General features: G+C 41.9%; 1 protein-coding gene across 1 annotated transcript in view; it reads left to right on the top strand.

Moving 5' to 3' along the window:
- mmp14b (matrix metallopeptidase 14b (membrane-inserted)) overlaps positions 1 to 14,734 on the top strand; it is a 21,600-nt gene extending 6,866 nt beyond the window's left edge. Inside the window, exons 2-10 of the mRNA XM_086043494.1 lie at positions 7,153 to 7,301; positions 7,402 to 7,524; positions 8,266 to 8,573; positions 11,454 to 11,615; positions 11,717 to 11,874; positions 11,961 to 12,099; positions 12,196 to 12,346; positions 12,503 to 12,618; positions 13,274 to 14,734. Coding sequence (XP_085899620.1) covers positions 7,153 to 7,301; positions 7,402 to 7,524; positions 8,266 to 8,573; positions 11,454 to 11,615; positions 11,717 to 11,874; positions 11,961 to 12,099; positions 12,196 to 12,346; positions 12,503 to 12,618; positions 13,274 to 13,749 — 1,782 coding nt within the window. The 3' untranslated portion in view covers positions 13,750 to 14,734. The remainder of the gene's footprint in view (positions 1 to 7,152; positions 7,302 to 7,401; positions 7,525 to 8,265; positions 8,574 to 11,453; positions 11,616 to 11,716; positions 11,875 to 11,960; positions 12,100 to 12,195; positions 12,347 to 12,502; positions 12,619 to 13,273) is intronic.
- Positions 14,735 to 19,692: the final 4,958 nt, after the last annotated feature.

The following is a 19,692-nucleotide window of genomic DNA, read 5'->3' as shown; positions in this document are numbered from 1 at the left end:
TCTACTTCAAAAGCCTTATTAGTGTTGAAAGTCATCGTCTGCGTGAATACTGACCGTTTCCACTTCATGCCAACTCTTAAGTTACTCAGCTTATTAGTGGTGTAAAAATAGCAGCGTTCAAAAGTGAATAAGACTTTGTCATGTCACATGCAGAGGCCCTTATAAGGATGGATGGAAGAATGTTAGGAGCCCTCAAGCTCAAACAAGCACCCAGTGTCATACAACAGCAGTCTTTTGAGTGAGTTGGGGAAAAAAAACACAGTAAGTGTGTGACAAAGTCTCAAATATCAGTCAAACTGGACCTGAAACAACCTTTTCCTTGTGAAGCGGAAGCTAAAAGGTCAAACACAACTACTTCTGATTCGTATTGGGAATCCATTTTTCCCATAACAAAAGTGTCATGCGGTTCACCTACCTACATAGTAATTTTTTTCCTCAAACGCATTTACTTGTCTATCGCAGAAATCTTCACTATATATCTAAAATTTGCATTTTTGCAGACATTTCAATGGGTTTTTGCCATATGCTTACTGTAAAGCCCTCGCATGTGGGAGAGGAGAGCCACAGTCGCCGATGTACTTTTCAGACATTTATTGAATGAAATATGTTAACCGCTGTTAAAAACCTTAAAACAAGAAAACAGTTAAAAAAGTAGTGACAAAGTTCGAATGGGAAGTTGATGTATGAGCCTGACTAGGCCTGTACGATATGTCGTTTGAACATCGCGATTGCGATGTGCGCATGTGTCACATCGTAGGACGTGCGATGTTTTAACTTTTTTTTTTTCTTAGAACACGCATACTTTTGTTTTTCTTCATAAAAGCAGCAAGCTACTCCGTGCTCTTGTCCGCCCCACCCCCGCCTGCGTTGGAATACACATTAAAAAAACGCATCCACACGTAACCGCAGAAGTGCGTTTTCAAACGCACGCCAAGCCTGTAGGCGGCAGTAGCCGAATACTGTCCATTCGGAAGAACCTCCGTCCCCTGACGTCACTTCTAAGAAACCAAAAACACGGCGCCAAACTCATTCGGGAGAACCGACAAAGGGTCAGAATTGCTTTTAAACCTTTCACCGAGAAGCAGTGGTTGGTTGCGGACAAATAAGTAAGCAAAAAGTGCATCAAGAATGGCTATAACCAGCACAGCACCGCGAGAGTCCATATTGACTCTAATGAAAGTCGCGCAAGTGACGTCAAAGCATTGTTGTCGCACGGTGACGACGTAAATCTCCAGCTACATCCGTCCAGACGAAAACGCCGATCAGGAGATATCTGGATATATCCGCAAATCTCCACTGCGGCCGGAGTTTTGCGTTTTCACTGGAAAAACTCTGGGGACTTGTGGATGATAGGGCTAACCGCAGGCTTATATGCGGCCTTTTCAAAACCCCCGGTTACGTGTAGACAGGGCCTTACACAGCCTGTCTCGCTCATCCCCTCCCTCCTGCCAATCAGTCACCGGCCCCTCCCCCTCCACTCTCACAGCCACTGCCGTCTGCTCTGAAAACACCAATAGGCGACATGAATGAGGAGACGGCACCGGCAGAAGCGGTAGTGGATTTAGTACCCAAAAGAAAGTCAACATCCGAAATATGAAAGTATTTCGGCTATGAAAAGGAAGATTCAGAACAAAAAACATCCTTTGCCGACAGTGCCTCTCGGTTGTTGCTGGAATCGCCATCACAAGCCCCTGTATGACCCGTTCAAACTAAGAAGTGGGACCCGAGGTGAAACTTCATCCACTCAAAAAACAATTACAGACGCCTTTGCCAGCATAACTCCTTATGATAAGAAATCCAAAGGGCACCGACAAATCACGGATGCAATATGTTTTACAGGCCGTTTTAGTTATTATATTTTTGTGAACAACTCAGGGGACTAATGCACCTGCGCTTTAATTTTTAATAGTTTTGTTCTAATTTGTTTACAGCTTCGCTGCAGTTTCACAAAGGTTTTTTTTATCTTAATGTTATATTTTTGTAAACAACTCAGGCACTAGTACACCTGATTTTTAATTTTTTAATATTTTTTAGTTTAGTTTAAAGATGTTTATAACTCTGCTTCTGCTTTAGAGTTTTTTTATTTTCTTCTATTTTATTTATATGACTCAAGGGACTAGTGCACCTGCTCTTTTATTTATTTATTTGTCTAAAATATGTTTAATATTTTGCTGCTGTTTACATTGAAGTGTGAAATACAATGTTAAAGAATCCATTATGTTACAGAGACATGATCCCTTTTTTTTTTTTTTTACAGTAATCCTTAGTCTGGATTTAACGATATTATATGAATACAATGATGTCATGGTGAGTTAACCAAATTATTCCCAAACAATATCGCAATATATATATCGCAAACCCCCCAAAAATCGCAATGTCATTTTTTTCCAATATCGTGCAGCCCTAAGACCGACACATCTCACTTTGCAACATTCTTAATTGTCACACAACTGTTAAAAGAGGTCACCATTATTAGTTCAAAAAATAAGCAAAGGGTTTACTTTAATTTCTAAAACAAAGGACGGCTCGACGAGACAAAAACCTTTCGAGTCTTCCTGTGTAGTGATTTATGTTGATCTATATACTGTATACACAATGGTGTGTTTTCATGGAAAACATGAAACTGTCTGGTTAACCCCAAACTTTTGAAGGGTAGTGCATGTCGTGTACCACTTTGGCAAACTCGGTCTGAAAGAGACAGGCAATTAAATCAAGGCTCTCGTACATCTTTGACAAATTAAAGCTGTTGTTCAGTCATTCTTCACTTTTTGTATTCTTCTCCAAAATCCCCTTTTATGTTGGGAAAAAAAGCTAAAGAAGGAGAAAAACGCATGAAAATAGTCGCGAAACAGAGCTGAGGTGGGAGTGAGTCACATATGTGCAAGTCACAAAGAAGTCTCATGTCGTAACCTTCAAGTTTCTGGCAAGTCCCAAATTGGAATGGAATGGGCAAAAAAAAAGCAAGGCAAGTCTTCACCAAATTTCAAACATATCATAAGCCAAGTCACACAATGTTGCTCAGTCAAAACATATATTTCAATGATTAAATATGTTTTCACTGATCTTAACACATGGATATTTATATTTCAAAAATTAAATGAACACACAAAAAAGTATATTTGCCTCTCTAAAAAAAATACATATTTACACTGCATGTTTTTATAGGGTTTTTTTTTTTACTAATGTTTGCAATAGTGCTCATGGCTTATCTAACATTGTTACTCTGATGATAAATAATGAAATATTTTGTATGTGGGAGTAAACGTATGTTTAAAAGTTACATATTTTGTTTTTGGTGCTTATCATTTTCCCAAATCTAGTAATGTGTATCAATGGGTGAATGCGAGGCTTTCATTTTGTGCAGTTTGTAGATTGTCACTTTATGAAGCTCAGTCAAGTTGACATGAACTACCTTAATTTGCTGGATTCCTGCCACACCAAATATGGTGGTCACTGGTCGCTCACAAGGAGAAAAGCAATTCAAAGGCGTTTATCTATGTATACATTTCTATACTTAAATATGGGGATTTAAGTATAACTTTTTAATGGTATAGTTTGAAGATTACAATAGTATCCAATCCGTCACTTATTGCCTTCTCAATTAAATGCATAACTGACATGACGTTTACTTAATATTTGACCAGCTATTGGTGAGCTTTAAACAGTCAAGCTAACCTAGCTATCTTAGGTTCACCATTTACACAGCTCGCCAACCTGCATCTGAGTGATAAAAGTAAACGTTGCAGATGTTGTCTCTTACCTTCGAGATGCAAATCTTGAATGTTGATGTTTTTATCCTTATTTCATTAAAAAAAATCTTTAAACCAAATGTATTCATCTTTGGAGCTTCATCTGTGACTCTTGCTCAACACGACAGCCTCAGTTTGAACACCGAAGGTTTGTATGACGTTAGAGGCTCATTTTAGGAAGAAATGTGGTAAAATTCCATTTAAATGTAACTGTTAAATACTTGGATTTAAACTTGAGTAAATCTCACTCAGAGGCCTATGTTTACAGGAAACTAAAAGGTGCATTCTTAAGCCCCTATCCTACGGAGCGGCGAACATTTGCGACTGTTGGCGAAATGACCACAATGCGTGTTCACGCTAAGGTCAAAATGTTGTCATCAATGTTTACCCAAGACAAGACTGTTTTGATATTTGAGCTTTTTGATGAGTACTTTTTAGCTTAATGATGACACTTGGTATTCGACCACAAATCAGACTTGAGACTGAATCTACAGCACCACCTGTTTCGCCCCACTACTTCAAGATACAATTAATCACCAATCAATTCCACACAAACAACAGAACTAATTGGCGATGAGATTATTATCCACCATTCCCACTTCAATCCGCTATGTTTCCTCTTCTTTTTCCCCGGTCGTGTTCAATCCGTTACTATGCGACAGTGAGTCTTTATGCATGTCCACTTCTGCCCAATGTCTGAGTCACAACTAGAAAGGGCTCATTCAAAGGTAAAGTCGTGTAAACAAGTCAAACCTCCATGTCTCCCTGACACAGACCAAGAGTGAGAAATTAAACCTTCTTCATGCCAAACTCGGTCAAGTTGGATCAGAATCAGTTCTCTCCATACAGGTGAACTGTAAACCTACAAGGGCTGAGCATATATTTAAGGACGTCATTTGCACAAATGGTGCATATTGTATGTTTTCAGAGGAGAAGCCTTTCAACAAGCGTGTCGACCTGTAAGTATCAGCAGCAGATGGGCTTTCGAGCAATGATTGATAGGCTCTGGGTGTGGTCTGGAGTCTCTTGGCTCTTTCCATGAGAGGGCAGAGAGGAGAAGGGGTGGAGTGATGAGGCAAAGACAGACTTTGAGGTTTGGATGCACGACTGCATGCAGCATTCCCTGTTTTAATTACTGACTGACGCTGGAGCGCCACCGGAGCCATCTGCTGAGGTTTGCCCGAGTCTCACCCTGGGCCACTCCCTCTCGCTCTCTGTGCTGCGGTGGCCTCGTCGCTAGCACGTGTGTCTCCCAGTACTAAGGTCTGAGATTCGGATCTGGCTCCGGCCTTGCAGGTTCTCTTTGGGCTTGTGTCGGTTTCCTCAGGTTTTTCTCCAGCTTACCTCCCTCATTCCGAAAACATGCACGTAAAGTTAATCGAACCTGTGGTTGATGTCCTGGGCGTGGCCCCTGCCTCTCGTCCCAAGTCAGCAGCTCCAACTCAGTGTGCAAGTGCAATTGATAAAAGATGGATAAGTGTGATTCATATTCTACAAAGTGAAATTCCTACTTCTACTTTTGGTGCACATTTTATTTCTCAATTTTTTTCACCCAACTTGATTTCATGTTCTAACGTGAAAAACCAAGACTTGGGAATCATACTGACTGCCATAATGCCTTCGTCAGTTGCAATATTTGTATAAACAAAGAAATATATATATTTTTAAAAAAATAGCCATTTCACCTCAAGCACTGTATGTATATTTTGGGGTTTGAAACAACACATGCTGTATTGCATAAACACTCAAAAGACACCACATTAGGTACATTTGCAGAATCTAATCTGCACGCTTGGTTGAAAAAATTGCCATTGCCATATTGTCACTTGTAATGTATTTAGTTTTGTTGTTGTTCTTGTTGTTGTTGTTCTTGTCAATTGTTTTCTCTATATCGGTACCCCCCCCCCCCCCATCCTCCCGTCCACACAAGAGCCAGGAGAGAAAAAAATCCTGGCGTCGTCGTGCCTGCTTAGGTGATTGTTTTTTTTTTGGTTTTTTTTTAAACTGCCATTACACTATGAAAGGGGTACTTAATGTGTTTATCAATGCAATTTTAGTTACCATCGGCACTATATGAGCTCTTTCCTGTATTTGACTTAGTCTGTGTTGTAACTATCCATCCATCCATTATCCAATCCGCTTATACTCACAAGAGTCGCGGGCGTGCTAGAGCCTATCCCAGCTGTCTCGGGGCAGTAGGCGGGATACACCCTGAACTGGTTGCCAGCCAATCGCAGGGCACACACAGACAAACAAATATTCGCACTCACAATCATACCTGGGAGAAAACCCACACAGGCACGGGGAGAACATGCAAACTCCACGCAGGAAGGCCGGGGCCGGAATCGACCACCGTGCCGCCCGTGTTGTAACTAATTCAAGTAAATCAAGTATTTGAATCAATATTCAATAATAAACTGTTAATGCCGCTCTGATATTGTCAGATATCAGCTATTATGAAAAGTGGAACATTTTTGGAGTCTGATAGATTTCACAGATGACCTTATGTTGTGGCCGACTTACCGACATATCATTTTGCCGTAACCTTATAAGGTCATGAATGTCATGTGACAATGTGACATTCCAACCATCTAATGCACATTATAAAAAAAGGTCACTTTTTTTTGACTGAGCGACTTTTTACAGTAGAATATCAAAGTGGGCTTGGGTTTGCGTTCACAATAGCCTCAGTGTTATTTTTTTCAACTTTTGGTCACAGAGGGAACGAAGCTGCATGGGCGATGTGCCGAGCAAAGCCGCTGGCGTCTGTCCAGGTGTCAAGCCAGCGCCGCGGCGAAATGAGTTTTCCAGGGGAAAGTAAGGTCAAGTTCAGCCTGAGAATTCACAAGAACTTGATGACCATTGCAGCACTGACAGCAAATCAAGAGTAACTTGCATGGAACTGTCGTGAAAAAGTCACGTTAATGTTTTACTCTAAAAAGGGAATTTCCTCAGGCGGTTCCTGGCTTGCAGGGGTTTTGTTGAAACTTGAGCTGTGTTTTGTTGTTGGAGCAGCGCTTTGGAGCCGTTTTGACTTTAAGTAAGTTATAGCCCTTCATTGGCTGACTGTTGATGGTCGAATGGCTTTTGGAGGTTAGTCACTCATTGGAGAGAGGCCAGAAAGGCTTCAGATGATGCCGTTGCTGCTTTTGGCACCAACACACCAAAACATCTTATTTTGGTCGTCAATGTGGAATTATTCCTTTTTACAACAGCTGCATTTAATTCTTCAACACACGGCTCTCGTGATTCTGAACATCCAAACACATTCTGTTCTATTATCTTGGTCAAGGTTCAAAAAGTCCAAAAAGAGTTGTGTCAGTGTTGTTAAGGAGTCTGTTTGGAGTTGAGCAATTCTCTTCTTTGGTTTGTAATAGTTATGAACATGTCTTGTTTTTTACAGTCTTGGCTGCAACAATATGGTTACCTTCCCCCTGGAGACATGCGGACCCACACTCAGCGTTCCCCTCACTCCGTCTCCTCAGCCATCGCCGCTATGCAGAGGTTCTACGGACTCACGGTCACCGGCTCTTTTGACACCAACACCATCGAGTGAGAAGCCTTCGATTGTTTTACTCTTGACAAAGTTCAGTTCCATCATACGTTGAAACACACAAGGAGTACATTTGTGATCAAATGTGCTGTCTGACAGGGCAATGCAACGACCTCGATGTGGTGTGCCGGACAAGTTCGGTGCTGAGTTGAAAACCAACCTGAGGCGAAAGCGTTATGCCATCCAGGGCCTGAAGTGGACTAAGAACCAAATCACATTTTCGTAAGTGATCAATGAACATCCATCCATTTTTTTTTTATATCGCTTATCCTGTTCTTTGTCATGGGAGCAAGACTATAAATGTATAAATCTATCAGTATTACAATAAACAATATCTGTCTGCCCAGTCACACATGCGCAATTTAATGATAAACATCAATGGATGGAAAACAAAAAAAAAGAGGTCCAAGACTCTAAGCCATCATAGCGGGCGAATCCACTTTGTTTTAGATAGATAGTGTCACAGGTACAGTAACGTAGCTGGACAGATTTTCCTTGTCCAAGTTGCGTGGCCTCTTGTTTCTCGGCAGAGATAGCGGGGTTACAGTCATAACTTGATAAAAGTCATCCCAAACATTTTCTTTACAAGAATATGTTCAATGGGGGCCCACTAGTCAACAACAAGTAATCTGAAGCTGAGCCGTGATATCAGAATATCTGAGCCCTGAGCAACTGTCATGTCATTTTCAGTCGACAGAAAGTGACAAAATGGCTTCCCCCTGAAATGACTCAAAACAGGTGGATTTTGCTGCTCAACTCATATTCCACGAACGTAATATTAATTAGAATGCCGTGTTTCAACTAGTGAAGGCACATGGAACATATTACAGTGAAGATTATTTGGGGGTTGACTTCCACGTTAATACATAGTGAGTGCACTGCTACACTTTTCCCTATTCCAAAATTTCCAGTATTGTGCTATCATTATTCAACTTTGAAAAGACCATATTTGACCGTCCTCAGAATACAGAACTACACACCAAAGGTGGGCGAGTACGAGACCCACGAGGCCATCAGGAGGGCTTTCAAGGTATGGGAGCGCGTCACCCCACTGCGCTTCCAGGAGATCCCCTACCATTACATCCGGGACAAGGTGGAGGAGTTTGCGGATATCATGATATTCTTCGCTGAGGGTTTCCACGGTGACAGCAGTCCTTTCGATGGCGAGGGAGGCTTCCTGGCGCATGCTTACTTCCCTGGTAATGGCATCGGGGGTGACACCCACTTCGATGCTGCTGAGCCTTGGACGATTGGAAACCGGGATCTGATGGGTAAGGCGCCACAAAGGGAGGGCTGACACATTTTGATCAACCGAGGGTGTTGCCTGTGTAATTCACAAGCTAACACAAGGGAGCTCAAGTCCTGGGAAATTTGCAGACTGTTTTGCTGGTGTGTGCATCATATGCGCCGACATGTCCTATCTCGCGTTGGTATGAGGGAGTTCATTCTCAGAGTCATGCTATAGCGATGGGGAAGTGTTTACTTCTGGATTGCCTTGAGTCAGTGCTCACATGACCTGCAAATATTTGCACTGTTTTTGATTTACAGACTGGCCAACTATTTGTGTGCATGTCAGTCACCACAAAATCGGACACAAGAAATGCCTCTCGTATGGAAAGGTGTTTGAGCATTTCATGTAGTTGTTGATATCTAGCTTAAAGTCAAATTGCAGCCTTTGTGATTTGAAAAGTGCATCCTACTACATTGCAATGTCGATTTGAATTTGATTAATTGTTTCTCCACTATTGCCTCAGCACATGTTACTGGTGAGGCAAATTTACTAGTGGGCATTTTGGTGCTACTGATAAGTAACACATGGCTACTAGTTGGGTCTAGTAGTGTTACTAGTGCAGTAACAGTAGTTCACTAGTAAGCTTTAATTGTGTACTAGTCGACCAAAAGTGGCACTATATTAGTGGAGGAAAAAAATGGTTACACTCGTTCGACCAGTGCGCCCCAGTTGTTCTACTAGTTTGCTGAATTGTTACACTAGTAAGGACAAAAAGTGTGCTATCCATACTGTCGAACTATTGGCCCTTTTCCACTGCACAGTACCTACTTGCCTTGGCATAGCTCTATTCACTATTCATGCTTTACCAAGCACTGAGTTGATACTATACAGGTAACTTAAAGCAAACATCAACCCCAAAATATGTTTACAATATTATCAATCAATCAATCACATTTTATTTATATAGCACTTTTCATACATAAAAATGCAACTCAAAGTGCTTTAAAACATTCAAAGCAAAACATAGAATTATCTTCAATCAAAAGAAAAGATAAATTATTTAAAAGTTGTTGAAAGCCAAACTAAAAAGGTGTGTCTTGAGCTTCCTCTTAAAAATATCAACAGTCTCTGCAGACCTGACATCCTCTGGCAGGCTATTCCAAAGGTGAGGACCAAAACGGCTGAATGCAGCCTCGCCATGCATTTTGGTCCTCACCCTTGGAATAAATAAAAGGCCGGCGCCAGAGGACCTCAGGATCCGCGAGGGCTGGTATGATAAAAGCAAATCAGATAAATAAGATGGCCCAAGACCATTAACACATTTATAAACTAATAAAAGTACTTTAAAATCGATCCTGAAACACACAGGGAGCCAATGCAGCAATTTCAAAACTGGCGTAATGTGCTCCCGCCCTCTGGTTCTCGTCAGCACCCGAGCGGCTGAATTCTGCAGTAGTTGCAGTGGTGAAATGCTCTTTTTCGGGAGGCCAGAGAGCAGGGCATTACAGTAATCTAAACGACAGGTAATAAAGGCATGCATCAGCACTTCCGTGTTAGCCTGAGAGAGAAACGGGCGGACTCTGGCGATATTCTTAAGGTGATAAAAACCAATCTTGGTTACATTTTTAATATGAGGAATAAAACTGAGCTCAGAGTCAAAAATGACGCCAAGGTTCTTCACACAGTGTGAGGGATTAGAAATGTGTAGTTTTGGTAAAAGCTTCTCTCTCTGACCTTCGGGACCGATAACTAAAACCTCAGTCTTGTCCTGATTGAGCTGTAGGAAATTATCTGCCATCCATGACTTGATATCTAAAATGCAATTTAAAAGGGTATCAATGGGTCCTGTGTCATCATTATGTTCTATGGAGCCGCCACTAGTCTAAACACGGTATTCTGATTAATATTAATTTTGAGGAATATGGGTAAAACAGCAAAATCCACCCGTTTTTAGCCATCTCATGGGTTTTAACAAAATGGCTGCCCCCTGAGATGGCTAAAAACGGGTGGATTACTGCTTAACTCATATTCCACAAATCCAATATTAATCAGAATGCCGTGTTTCAACTAGTGGGCCTGCATAGAACATATTCTTGAACAAAATATGTTTGGGTTGACTTTCACTTTAAGCAGCAAAATCCACACGTTTTAGCCATCTCAGGGGGCGGCCATTTTGTCACTTGCGGTCAACTGGAAATGACATCACAGTTGCTCAGGGCTCAGATGACAACCAATCATGACTCAGCTTCAGAAATCAGGAAAACATTCTGATTAATATTGGATTTGTGGAATATGAGTTAAGCAGTAATCCACCCGTTTTTAGCCAACTCAGGCGGCAGCCATTTTGTCACTTCTGTTGACCGAAAATGACATCACAGATGCTCAGGGCTCAGATGACGACTAATCATGGCTCAGCTTCATAAAACAATTGAGTTGTGATTGGTCGTTACCTGAGCCCTAAGCAACTGTGATGTAATTTTCAGTCGACAGAAGTGACAAAATGGCTGCCCCCCGAGATGGCTATAAACGGGTGGATTAACTCTTATTCCACAAATATTAATTCGAATGCCGTGTTTAGACTAGTGGAAGGCGCATAGAACATATAATTGTAATTTTTGGGTTGACTTCCCCTTTAATGGCACATACATGTGTGCAGACACTACAATATGTTGAGTATTTTCGAAACATTTTATGCTTTAATATCAAATCCAAAATGTTTAGAAAAGGTGTTTTAATACGTTTGAGTGCAATAGGTTTAAATGTGTTGAATGCATGTGGAGGGGTAAAATTATTTAGAAAACAAAGGTTTGGAATGTATTCCATTATGATGAACGGTGCAGTGGAAAAACAGCAAACAGTATGTCTCCCTTTTCTTCCTATTCCTATTTAGTCACGTTGCGTAATGTTTTGGTGCCTACAGGCAATGATATATTCCTGGTTGCGGTGCACGAGTTGGGCCACGCTCTGGGTTTGGAGCATTCCAGTGACCCCTCAGCCATTATGGCTCCCTTTTACCAATGGATGGACACTGAGAACTTCCAACTTCCTGAAGATGACCTCAGAGGCGTACAACAACTTTACGGTGGGTAATCATTTTTGAACATCTCATTGGCGAATATTTCCAAAGCAGGTAGGGCAGAACTATAACTAAGTGCTATTTTTCCCACAATTTTTTCATTTCAGGCTCTGGATCAGGCCCTCAGCCTCCATTTGTGACACCTCGAATTCCAACAGACACAACTCCCAGCTATACACCGGACAAACCTCGTTTTGGCCCAAACATTTGCGAGGGACACTTCGACACCATCGCCATCCTCAGAGGAGAAATGTTTGTGTTTAAGGTAAAGCAGACAGATCTTATTTTGCTGAGTTTTAAACGAGATTTGTCGCTGTTAGGAAATTCTTTATTTTGTTTTTCCCTTCCCAGGATAAGTGGTTCTGGCGAGTGCGTAACAACCACGTGATGGATGGCTACCCCATGCCTATTGGTCACTTCTGGAGGGGACTGCCTACTCTCATCAATGCTGCTTTTGAAAGGGAGGATGGGACGTTTGCCTTCTTTAAAGGTTCATTTTGCCCCCACAAAAAAAAAATTCCGGTGGTTTCTTACTTTAAGGAAATAATATTCACTCTTAGTATTTGTATCTCCTCTCTCTGATTAGGTGACAGATACTGGGTGTTTAGTGAATCTATTCTCGATTCTGGTTACCCCAAGAAGCTGAGGGAAATGGGGACTGGCCTCCCTAAAGATCGGATAGACGCCGCACTTTATTACACCCCCACTGGACAGACGTACTTCTTCAGAGGAGACAAGTCAGTCTTAACTTTTTGTCGACCTGAACTGAATCACAATTGGCCTGCAAGTAGAAATGCAACCTTTCCAGTGCCAGCTCACAATTAGTGGAACGACAGTTAATGGCAAGTGTTGACACATATGAAATTACATCCCTTTCCCTTTCATCTGTGTAGGTATTACCGTTTTAACGAAGCATCGCGGAGTGTTGACGCTGGTTATCCAAGGCCAGTTAATGTCTGGCAAGGAGTGCCCGACAACATCAAGGCAGCCTTCATGAGTAAAGATCAAGGTAATTGATGTGTTTTTCAGCCCCTACTCTTTAAAAGTAAGGAACTTTTAGGGTGGGATCTCAGGCTACCGCTACAGTATTGAAGTGCAAGTTACATTAAAGGGAATCAACCCAAACATATTTTTTCAAGAATATGTTCCCAGCAGGCCCACTAGTTGAAACACGGCATTCTGATTAATAGTGAGTTTGTGCAATATGAGTTAAGCAGCAAAATCCACCCGTTTTTACCCATCTCTGGGGCCGGCCATTTTGTGATTTATGTCGACTGAAAATGACATCACAACTACCCAGGGCTCAGGGAACGACCGATCAAAGCTCACCTGTTTTCCAAAGCTCAGCCGTGATTGGTCGTTGCCTGAGCCCTGGGTAGTGATGTCATTTTTAGTCGACAGAAATGACAAAATGGCCGCCTTCTGACATGGCCAAAAACGAGTGGATTAACTCCTATTCCACAAACACAATATTTATTAGAATGCCTTGTTTCAACTCGTGGGCATATTCTTGAAAAAGATATGTTTGGGTTGACTTCCGCTTTAATGCAATATCAGCAAACAAGGCTAAAGGAACCAAGACGAGAATGTGCAGTGGAACGTCAAAGGTTGAACCCGACATTTGACAGTGAAAACACAAATGAAAATGTTCTTCTCCTCCACAGCGTACACCTACTTTTATAAAGCCAATAAGTACTGGAAATTCAACAATCAGATGATGCGCGTAGAGCCTGGCTACCCGAAATCAGCTCTACGTGATTGGATGGGTTGTCCCAACGAAGACCCCAAGACGGACGGCGGAAGAGGCGGCCACGACAAAGACAAGGAGAGGGACCACAACGACGACGACAAGGACAGAAGTCGAGACAGGGAGACAGACAAAGAGAGGGAGAAAGAGAGAGAGAGAGAAACCGAGACAAAGGTGGACCGGGAAGAGGAAGTGGAGGATACGGAGGTGATCATTATCGAGGTGGACGAGGAGGGAAGGGCGGGAAGTGGCGCGGGAGCGGCAGCTGTGGTCATTCCATTGTTCCTGTTGGTGTGTGTGATTGCAACGCTGGCAGCTTTAGTGTTTCTCCGTCGCTATGGTACTCCTCGCCGACTCCTCTACTGCCAACGTTCCTTACTGGACAAGGTGTAGTTGGAACAGGAGGGGAGGACAGAAAGACAGGGATTGAAAGAGAAACAAATGGAAGGTGAGGTTCTCCAAAATAAGATCAAATGTGAGTTAGAGCAGCACGCTTCACTTTTGAAACCACTGCAAGGGTCTTTTTGCTCTGTCACTCAATCACTCGGGCCTTCCATTTGGTTCTCTGTCCTTGTGGGGACCGACGCCAGCTCACAGCTGTTTGTTTGTTTTAGCCTTTTTCAATGTCTTCTTGTCAAGCTGACGTCAGCGGTCAGCATTTGTGGCCTCTTCACGGCATACCATTGGCGCATGTTCCTCTTGTAAGCAAATTGTGTTTGAAATCACCCCAAACCAGCAGTATACTGTACAACACACACGGTTCCCTCTGCGCACACACACAGACACTCATGCAAAAGTTTTTTCTTTCAACCACAATGTCATTGTGTTTTTTAACCTTCCAGTAAAACAGAACCGAGCCAGTGTGAACCATAAAAGGGAAAGAAACCGTCAGCATGAGCAATAAACGGTGTGTTTTCCCTTTTATATAAATGCTGATGTTGTCATTATTATTATGACTATTACTATTATTGTTGTTGTCTGTGTAATGAATGTGTTTTTGTACATTGTCATTAAAAAGTCCTGCTGGACAGTGACATACAGTTTTGAAAGTGGCCTTAATTTTATATGTGGGAATAGTGAACTGGGGACGCGGGTTATTATATATATTTTTGGAAACTTGATTGTTTTTATTTTATCTTCAAATGAAAATAAATTCAAAATCTGAAAAAATGGCTTCCATTTTTCATTGTACTTGTTTACCATTTTACAGTATGGTGCTACGTTTATTCGTCAGGGTTTAAGAGAAATCTCACAGCAATGATGATGATACTAGTGATGATGATAATAATGAGAATGATCTCGTTTTCTCAGTGAGATTGTGTCTGTGTTCTTTACATTTTGGACATTTCCGATAAAGAATAAAGACATTTCAAAAGTATTTATGTGGTGTGAGTTTCACTAGGCATTTAATGCACTGCTTCTTTGACCTATGTGTATTACCACATAATGCAAGACTCAATCCATGACCTTGCAATGCCGGCACTATCATGTCACCATTTTTGAAACTAATAATAATCTACTAAACAAAAACAGCCTGCACTACTAATTCAAAAGGCCCTGCAGGGAAAATTAGGTGCAGATGAAGGCTGAAACCTGAACTAATATTTTTTTTTTAAATGACAATGACATACTAGGAGTGCAGATAAACACTATGAAATGAACAGAATATAGACATCTGGGAATACATTAATGTACTGTTATGGAAGAATTTAGGTTGTAAATGTAGGTCAGTTTTTCTGCAAGTGTTTAGTCCAGTAGAAAAGCCCTTCCTGACACTGAGGTCACATGGAGGGTACACACACCACTGTGCCACGTGAATTGTCATTTTGAGGGGATCACAAAGGTGATTCAAATTTTCACTTTGATTCGTGGATGATTTTGAATCCAGTCTTTAAGGGGTTAGCGATCATTTCCACTATGCGATGATGTTTTCATCTGGAACGAGAGCTTCAAGGCTTCCCTCATTATTCAGACTGTTATACACTCCTATAAAACATTTTGATAATCCATTTCTTACCTGCGCTTTAAAACTCAATCACTTGACTTTTTCTCCCTCCTTGTGGTCTTCTATTGTCCTCCTGGACCTCCAGCTTTCTTGCTCCCCAGCCACTCCACTCTCCATTAGCAGGGCTCGGAAAATCAGGCCCAGGAATTGGGTTGGAAACTGGGGAATGCGTCCAAATCCTAAGTAGAAACAGGGATAAAGACGATCGCCCCGTTGCACAGCAGGAAAACATATCTCGGCTGTATGGTTGTGTGTGCGTGTGAGTGTGTTCTCCTGATTCAGGTGGGGATTTTTTTTTTTTTTTAAATGAAGCAGTTGGTAAATATTTGACCCGATTAAGTAAATGTGGTCATGTATGCGTGTATGTCTAATATGCACTCAGCATTTCATGTTGTACAGTGCGTACTGCCTTCCATCATGAGCCAATAAAAGTTCAATCATCAAGTTTAGGCGTCATCCGACTTCAAAATGACCAAAAACTGCCACTTTGACGTCGCCATATATATGAATGACAGTGTGGTGGGTAAGCAAATCTATAATGTGTAATGACAGCAATACATCTACAATTGAGTACAATCAATTTTGTTATTTTCTTAACGCTACGCCCTCTTAAAAAAAATAAAATAAAAAACTGAAGAAAAAAAAAAGAGGGCGCCCGGTTGTCTCGGTTGCTTTGCTGAAGTGTTTTGAAGAGTCAGGGCTGGGGGGAGCAAAGTCACGAGGCTGTTTGCAGGATGGAGGAGGAGGAGGATTGTGTATGCGTGCGTGTGTGTGTGTGTGTTGGGGTGGATTAAGTCACATTTGGAGACCAGAAATGGAGCAGAATTCCATGAGCTACATCTGGAATTCCAACTGCTTCACAAGGATCACATGCACAGCAGGACATTGCAATGTGGTGGTGGCTGGCCAGTGGCCAGCGATGCGGGCGTCATTAATAGGTCAAAGTGGGCAACAATGTACTGTATATTGCTTGTATAGATTGTGACACACAAACAAGAAATGTAGCAGTGGCCCTCAAGTGTGTTTTCTGTCCTCCCGTGCTGAGTCTGCAAAGTGAAGACAAGAATCAGCACAACGCTTTGAATAGTTACCCCCCCCTCTCTGTGAAACTGGAGAAGTTTTTCTCTCTACAAAATGAGCCACTTTTCCAACCAAGATACAACAAAAAAGGTTGCTAGATTATACTCTGCCGTCTGGGAAGTCACAAGGTGGCCGCGTGTCATGTCACAAACCTCATTAATAAGTTTAAGAGTTTTTCCTCATAGCAGGACACTTCCTGTTTCAGTTTAATGTATTTGGTCTGCTGGCTGATTAGTGGAAATTTCCCATTGGAGGAGGTCCCGCTCTGGTCCATTGCGCCTCATATAATGGCCAACCCATATATCATATCAAAGTGGAATGGCAGGACAAAGCTCCCAGAGAGAAGCCTGGGTAACTTCCCTATTAAAATGAGAATGACTCTTGAACCCTGCCTGGCAACAAGGACGTCGGGTGAGGTAGTTCATAAGGATACTGGCGAGTGGCCTCGTAGGCTACACATGGATTTCATTTGCATCTGTTAAGCGCCTGCCACATCCTGCTATGGGCAGCATGACGACAAACACGAACACGGGCTTTGCTCTCATTGTTCTTTAGATTATTTTTGGTTTCAGAAATGACCAAACTTTACATAACGCATATGCTGGGCATATAGGCAGTTTTACAGGGCGGCAAGGGGTGGCAGCTGCCACCTTTACCAAATGCTGAACCACCAGTTGCCACCCCTACCATTGGCGTTTAATCTATCGATACTAAATTCGAAATTTTATTTTAATAGCTCCTTACATTGTCTCCATCGTGTGTATAAAAAGTGTTTTTAGAGTTTAATTCCACTCCGATCCACCCTCCTTTCAAGAAATGGTTGTGTCCTAACTGCGCCACCAATTTAGGGGGGAAAAAAAAGTGCACTTTAATTTTAATCATCTCCAGCAGACCACAGACAATCAAGTAAGATGTAATACTATATATTTGTGGTTGCTCTTCAGCCTATGTTGAATATGCTCAAATGGTCAGACAATTTATATAAATCAATCAATCAATCAATCAATCAATCAATCACATTTTATTTATATAGCACTTTTCATACTTAAAAATGCAACTCAAAGTGCTTTAAAACATTCAAAGCAAAACATAGATAATTAGAAAAAAAAAAAAAAAATCTGTTCATGCCCTCCCTCCCAACAAACCCAAGACAGATATCCATTAGTACATCAGCAATCATTCACACACACCCACACAAAGTGCACAACCTGATAAAATGTGTTAAAAAGACATGACAAGGCACAGAGAAACCATATGAGGAAAGGGTACCCAAGGGGAGCTCTCCGCGCCGAGGGGAATGACAGCCCACGGCCACAGGGGCGCCACCACCATAGAGGCCCGGATTAGACAGGCGGACCCCACACAAAGTGTAGAGGCCGCCGGCCACCCAGACCCAAGGGGTCCCCCCTCAAATTATCTTCAATCAAAAGAAAAGGTAAATTATTTAAAAGTTGTTGAAAGCCAAACTAAAAAGGTGTGTCTTGAGCTTCCTCTTAAAAATATCAACAGTCTCTGCAGACCTGACGTCCTCTGGCAGGCTATTCCAAAGGTGAGGACCAAAACGGCTGAATGCAGCCTCGCCATGCATTTTGGTCCTCACCCTTGGAATAAATAAAAGGCCGGCACCAGAGGACCTCAGGATCCGCGAGGGTTGGTATGATGAAAGCAAATCAGATAAATAAGATCGCCCAAGACCATTAACACATTTATAAACTAATAAAAGTACTTTAAAATCGATCCTGAAACACACAGGGAGCCAATGCAGCAATTTCAAAACTGGCGTAATGTGCTCCCGCCCTCTGGTTCTCGTCAGCACCCGAGCGGCTGAATTCTGCAGTAGTTGCAGTGGTGAAATGCTCTTTTTCGGGAGGCCAGAGAGCAGGGCATTACAGCAATTTAAACGACAGGAAATAAAAGCGTGCATCAGCACTTCCGCGTTAGCCTGAGAGAGAAACGGGCGGACTCTGGCGATATTCTTAAGGTGATAAAAACCAATCTTGGTTACATTTTTAATATGAGGAATAAAACTGAGCTCAGAGTCAAAAATGACGCCAAGGTTCTTCACACAATGTGAGGGATTAAAAATGTGTAGTTTTGGTAAAAGCTTCTCTCTCTGACCTTCAGGACCGATAACTAAAACCTCAGTTTTGTCCTGATTGAGCTGTAGGAAATTATCCGCCATCCATGACTTGATATCTAAAATGCAATTTAAAAAGGTATCAATGGGTCCTGTGTCATCAGGAGATACACTAATGTACAGCTGCCGTGAAATAGTAGTTAGTAGCCTAGTAGTATTTGGGGGTCTATTGAGGCATGCTGCCTCGCTGTACAAAACGAGATCTTGAAAACAATACATTGCAACGTCTTCCAAGGTTCACGCCTCATGGCAGTATACTCGGTTTATTTTCACACATTGTATAGGCGTTGCAATGCGCTGAAACACAGAGCGCAAGTGCTTGATCGCTCTCTCTCTCTCTCTCTCTCTCTCTCTCTCTCTCTCTCGATCTCTCTCTCTCTCTCTTTCTAAATTGAAGTACTCAAAAGTAAGTATGTTCAGTTTCAGCGCGCATATCACATTTTGATTTTGGTGATCAAGTTAGTGCTTTGGAATGAAACGTACTAGTGAAGCAAAGTGAAACGTTTTGGATGAATAAAACGGTTGCAAGGTCATTATGTACACAGGTGATACTGTGATTTTTGTGACGGATGGGCACTATGTCCGATACTAATCTCACTTTTAAACATTACATTGATAAAGTGAGTACGATCCTCGAATTTACAATTGCAAATCCATCCTGCTATATCAGCGCCCCAGCTGACGACGGGCAAAAAGCGAATCACACCCTGGATTGGGTGCCAGCCAATCGGCACTCATGGTGACCAATTCAGGGAGGATAAGCGGATTTTTTAATAAATGGATGGATGAAGCTGGATCTAAAGGCATTTATACTTGGGGCTGACTTCACTTCTGTTGGCAATTTTTTCCATTTGTGTGCAGCATAACAGCTAAACGGAGTTTCACCTTGTTTGCTTTTAAACCGGGGCTCCACTAATTGACCCGAGTTTACAGTCCATTACATGTTTTTGTAAGTTTGGGTCTGATATAACTACTTTTGTGATCCTAATGATGACAAGCAGTTGAGAAAATGGGTGGAACGATTTTGGTCTAAGAACCTTTAGTAGGATGTTGTACGGTTTTACATCACTGCAAACAACAACCACAATAACAAACACATTTTTAAATGAATACC

This window comes from Filicampus tigris, chromosome 10 (genome assembly GCF_054856515.1).
Source record: "Filicampus tigris isolate MCC_2025a chromosome 10, RoL_Ftig_1.0, whole genome shotgun sequence".
Lineage (NCBI taxonomy): Eukaryota > Metazoa > Chordata > Actinopteri > Syngnathiformes > Syngnathidae > Filicampus > Filicampus tigris.
This window is presented reverse-complemented; position numbering and strand designations above follow the sequence as displayed.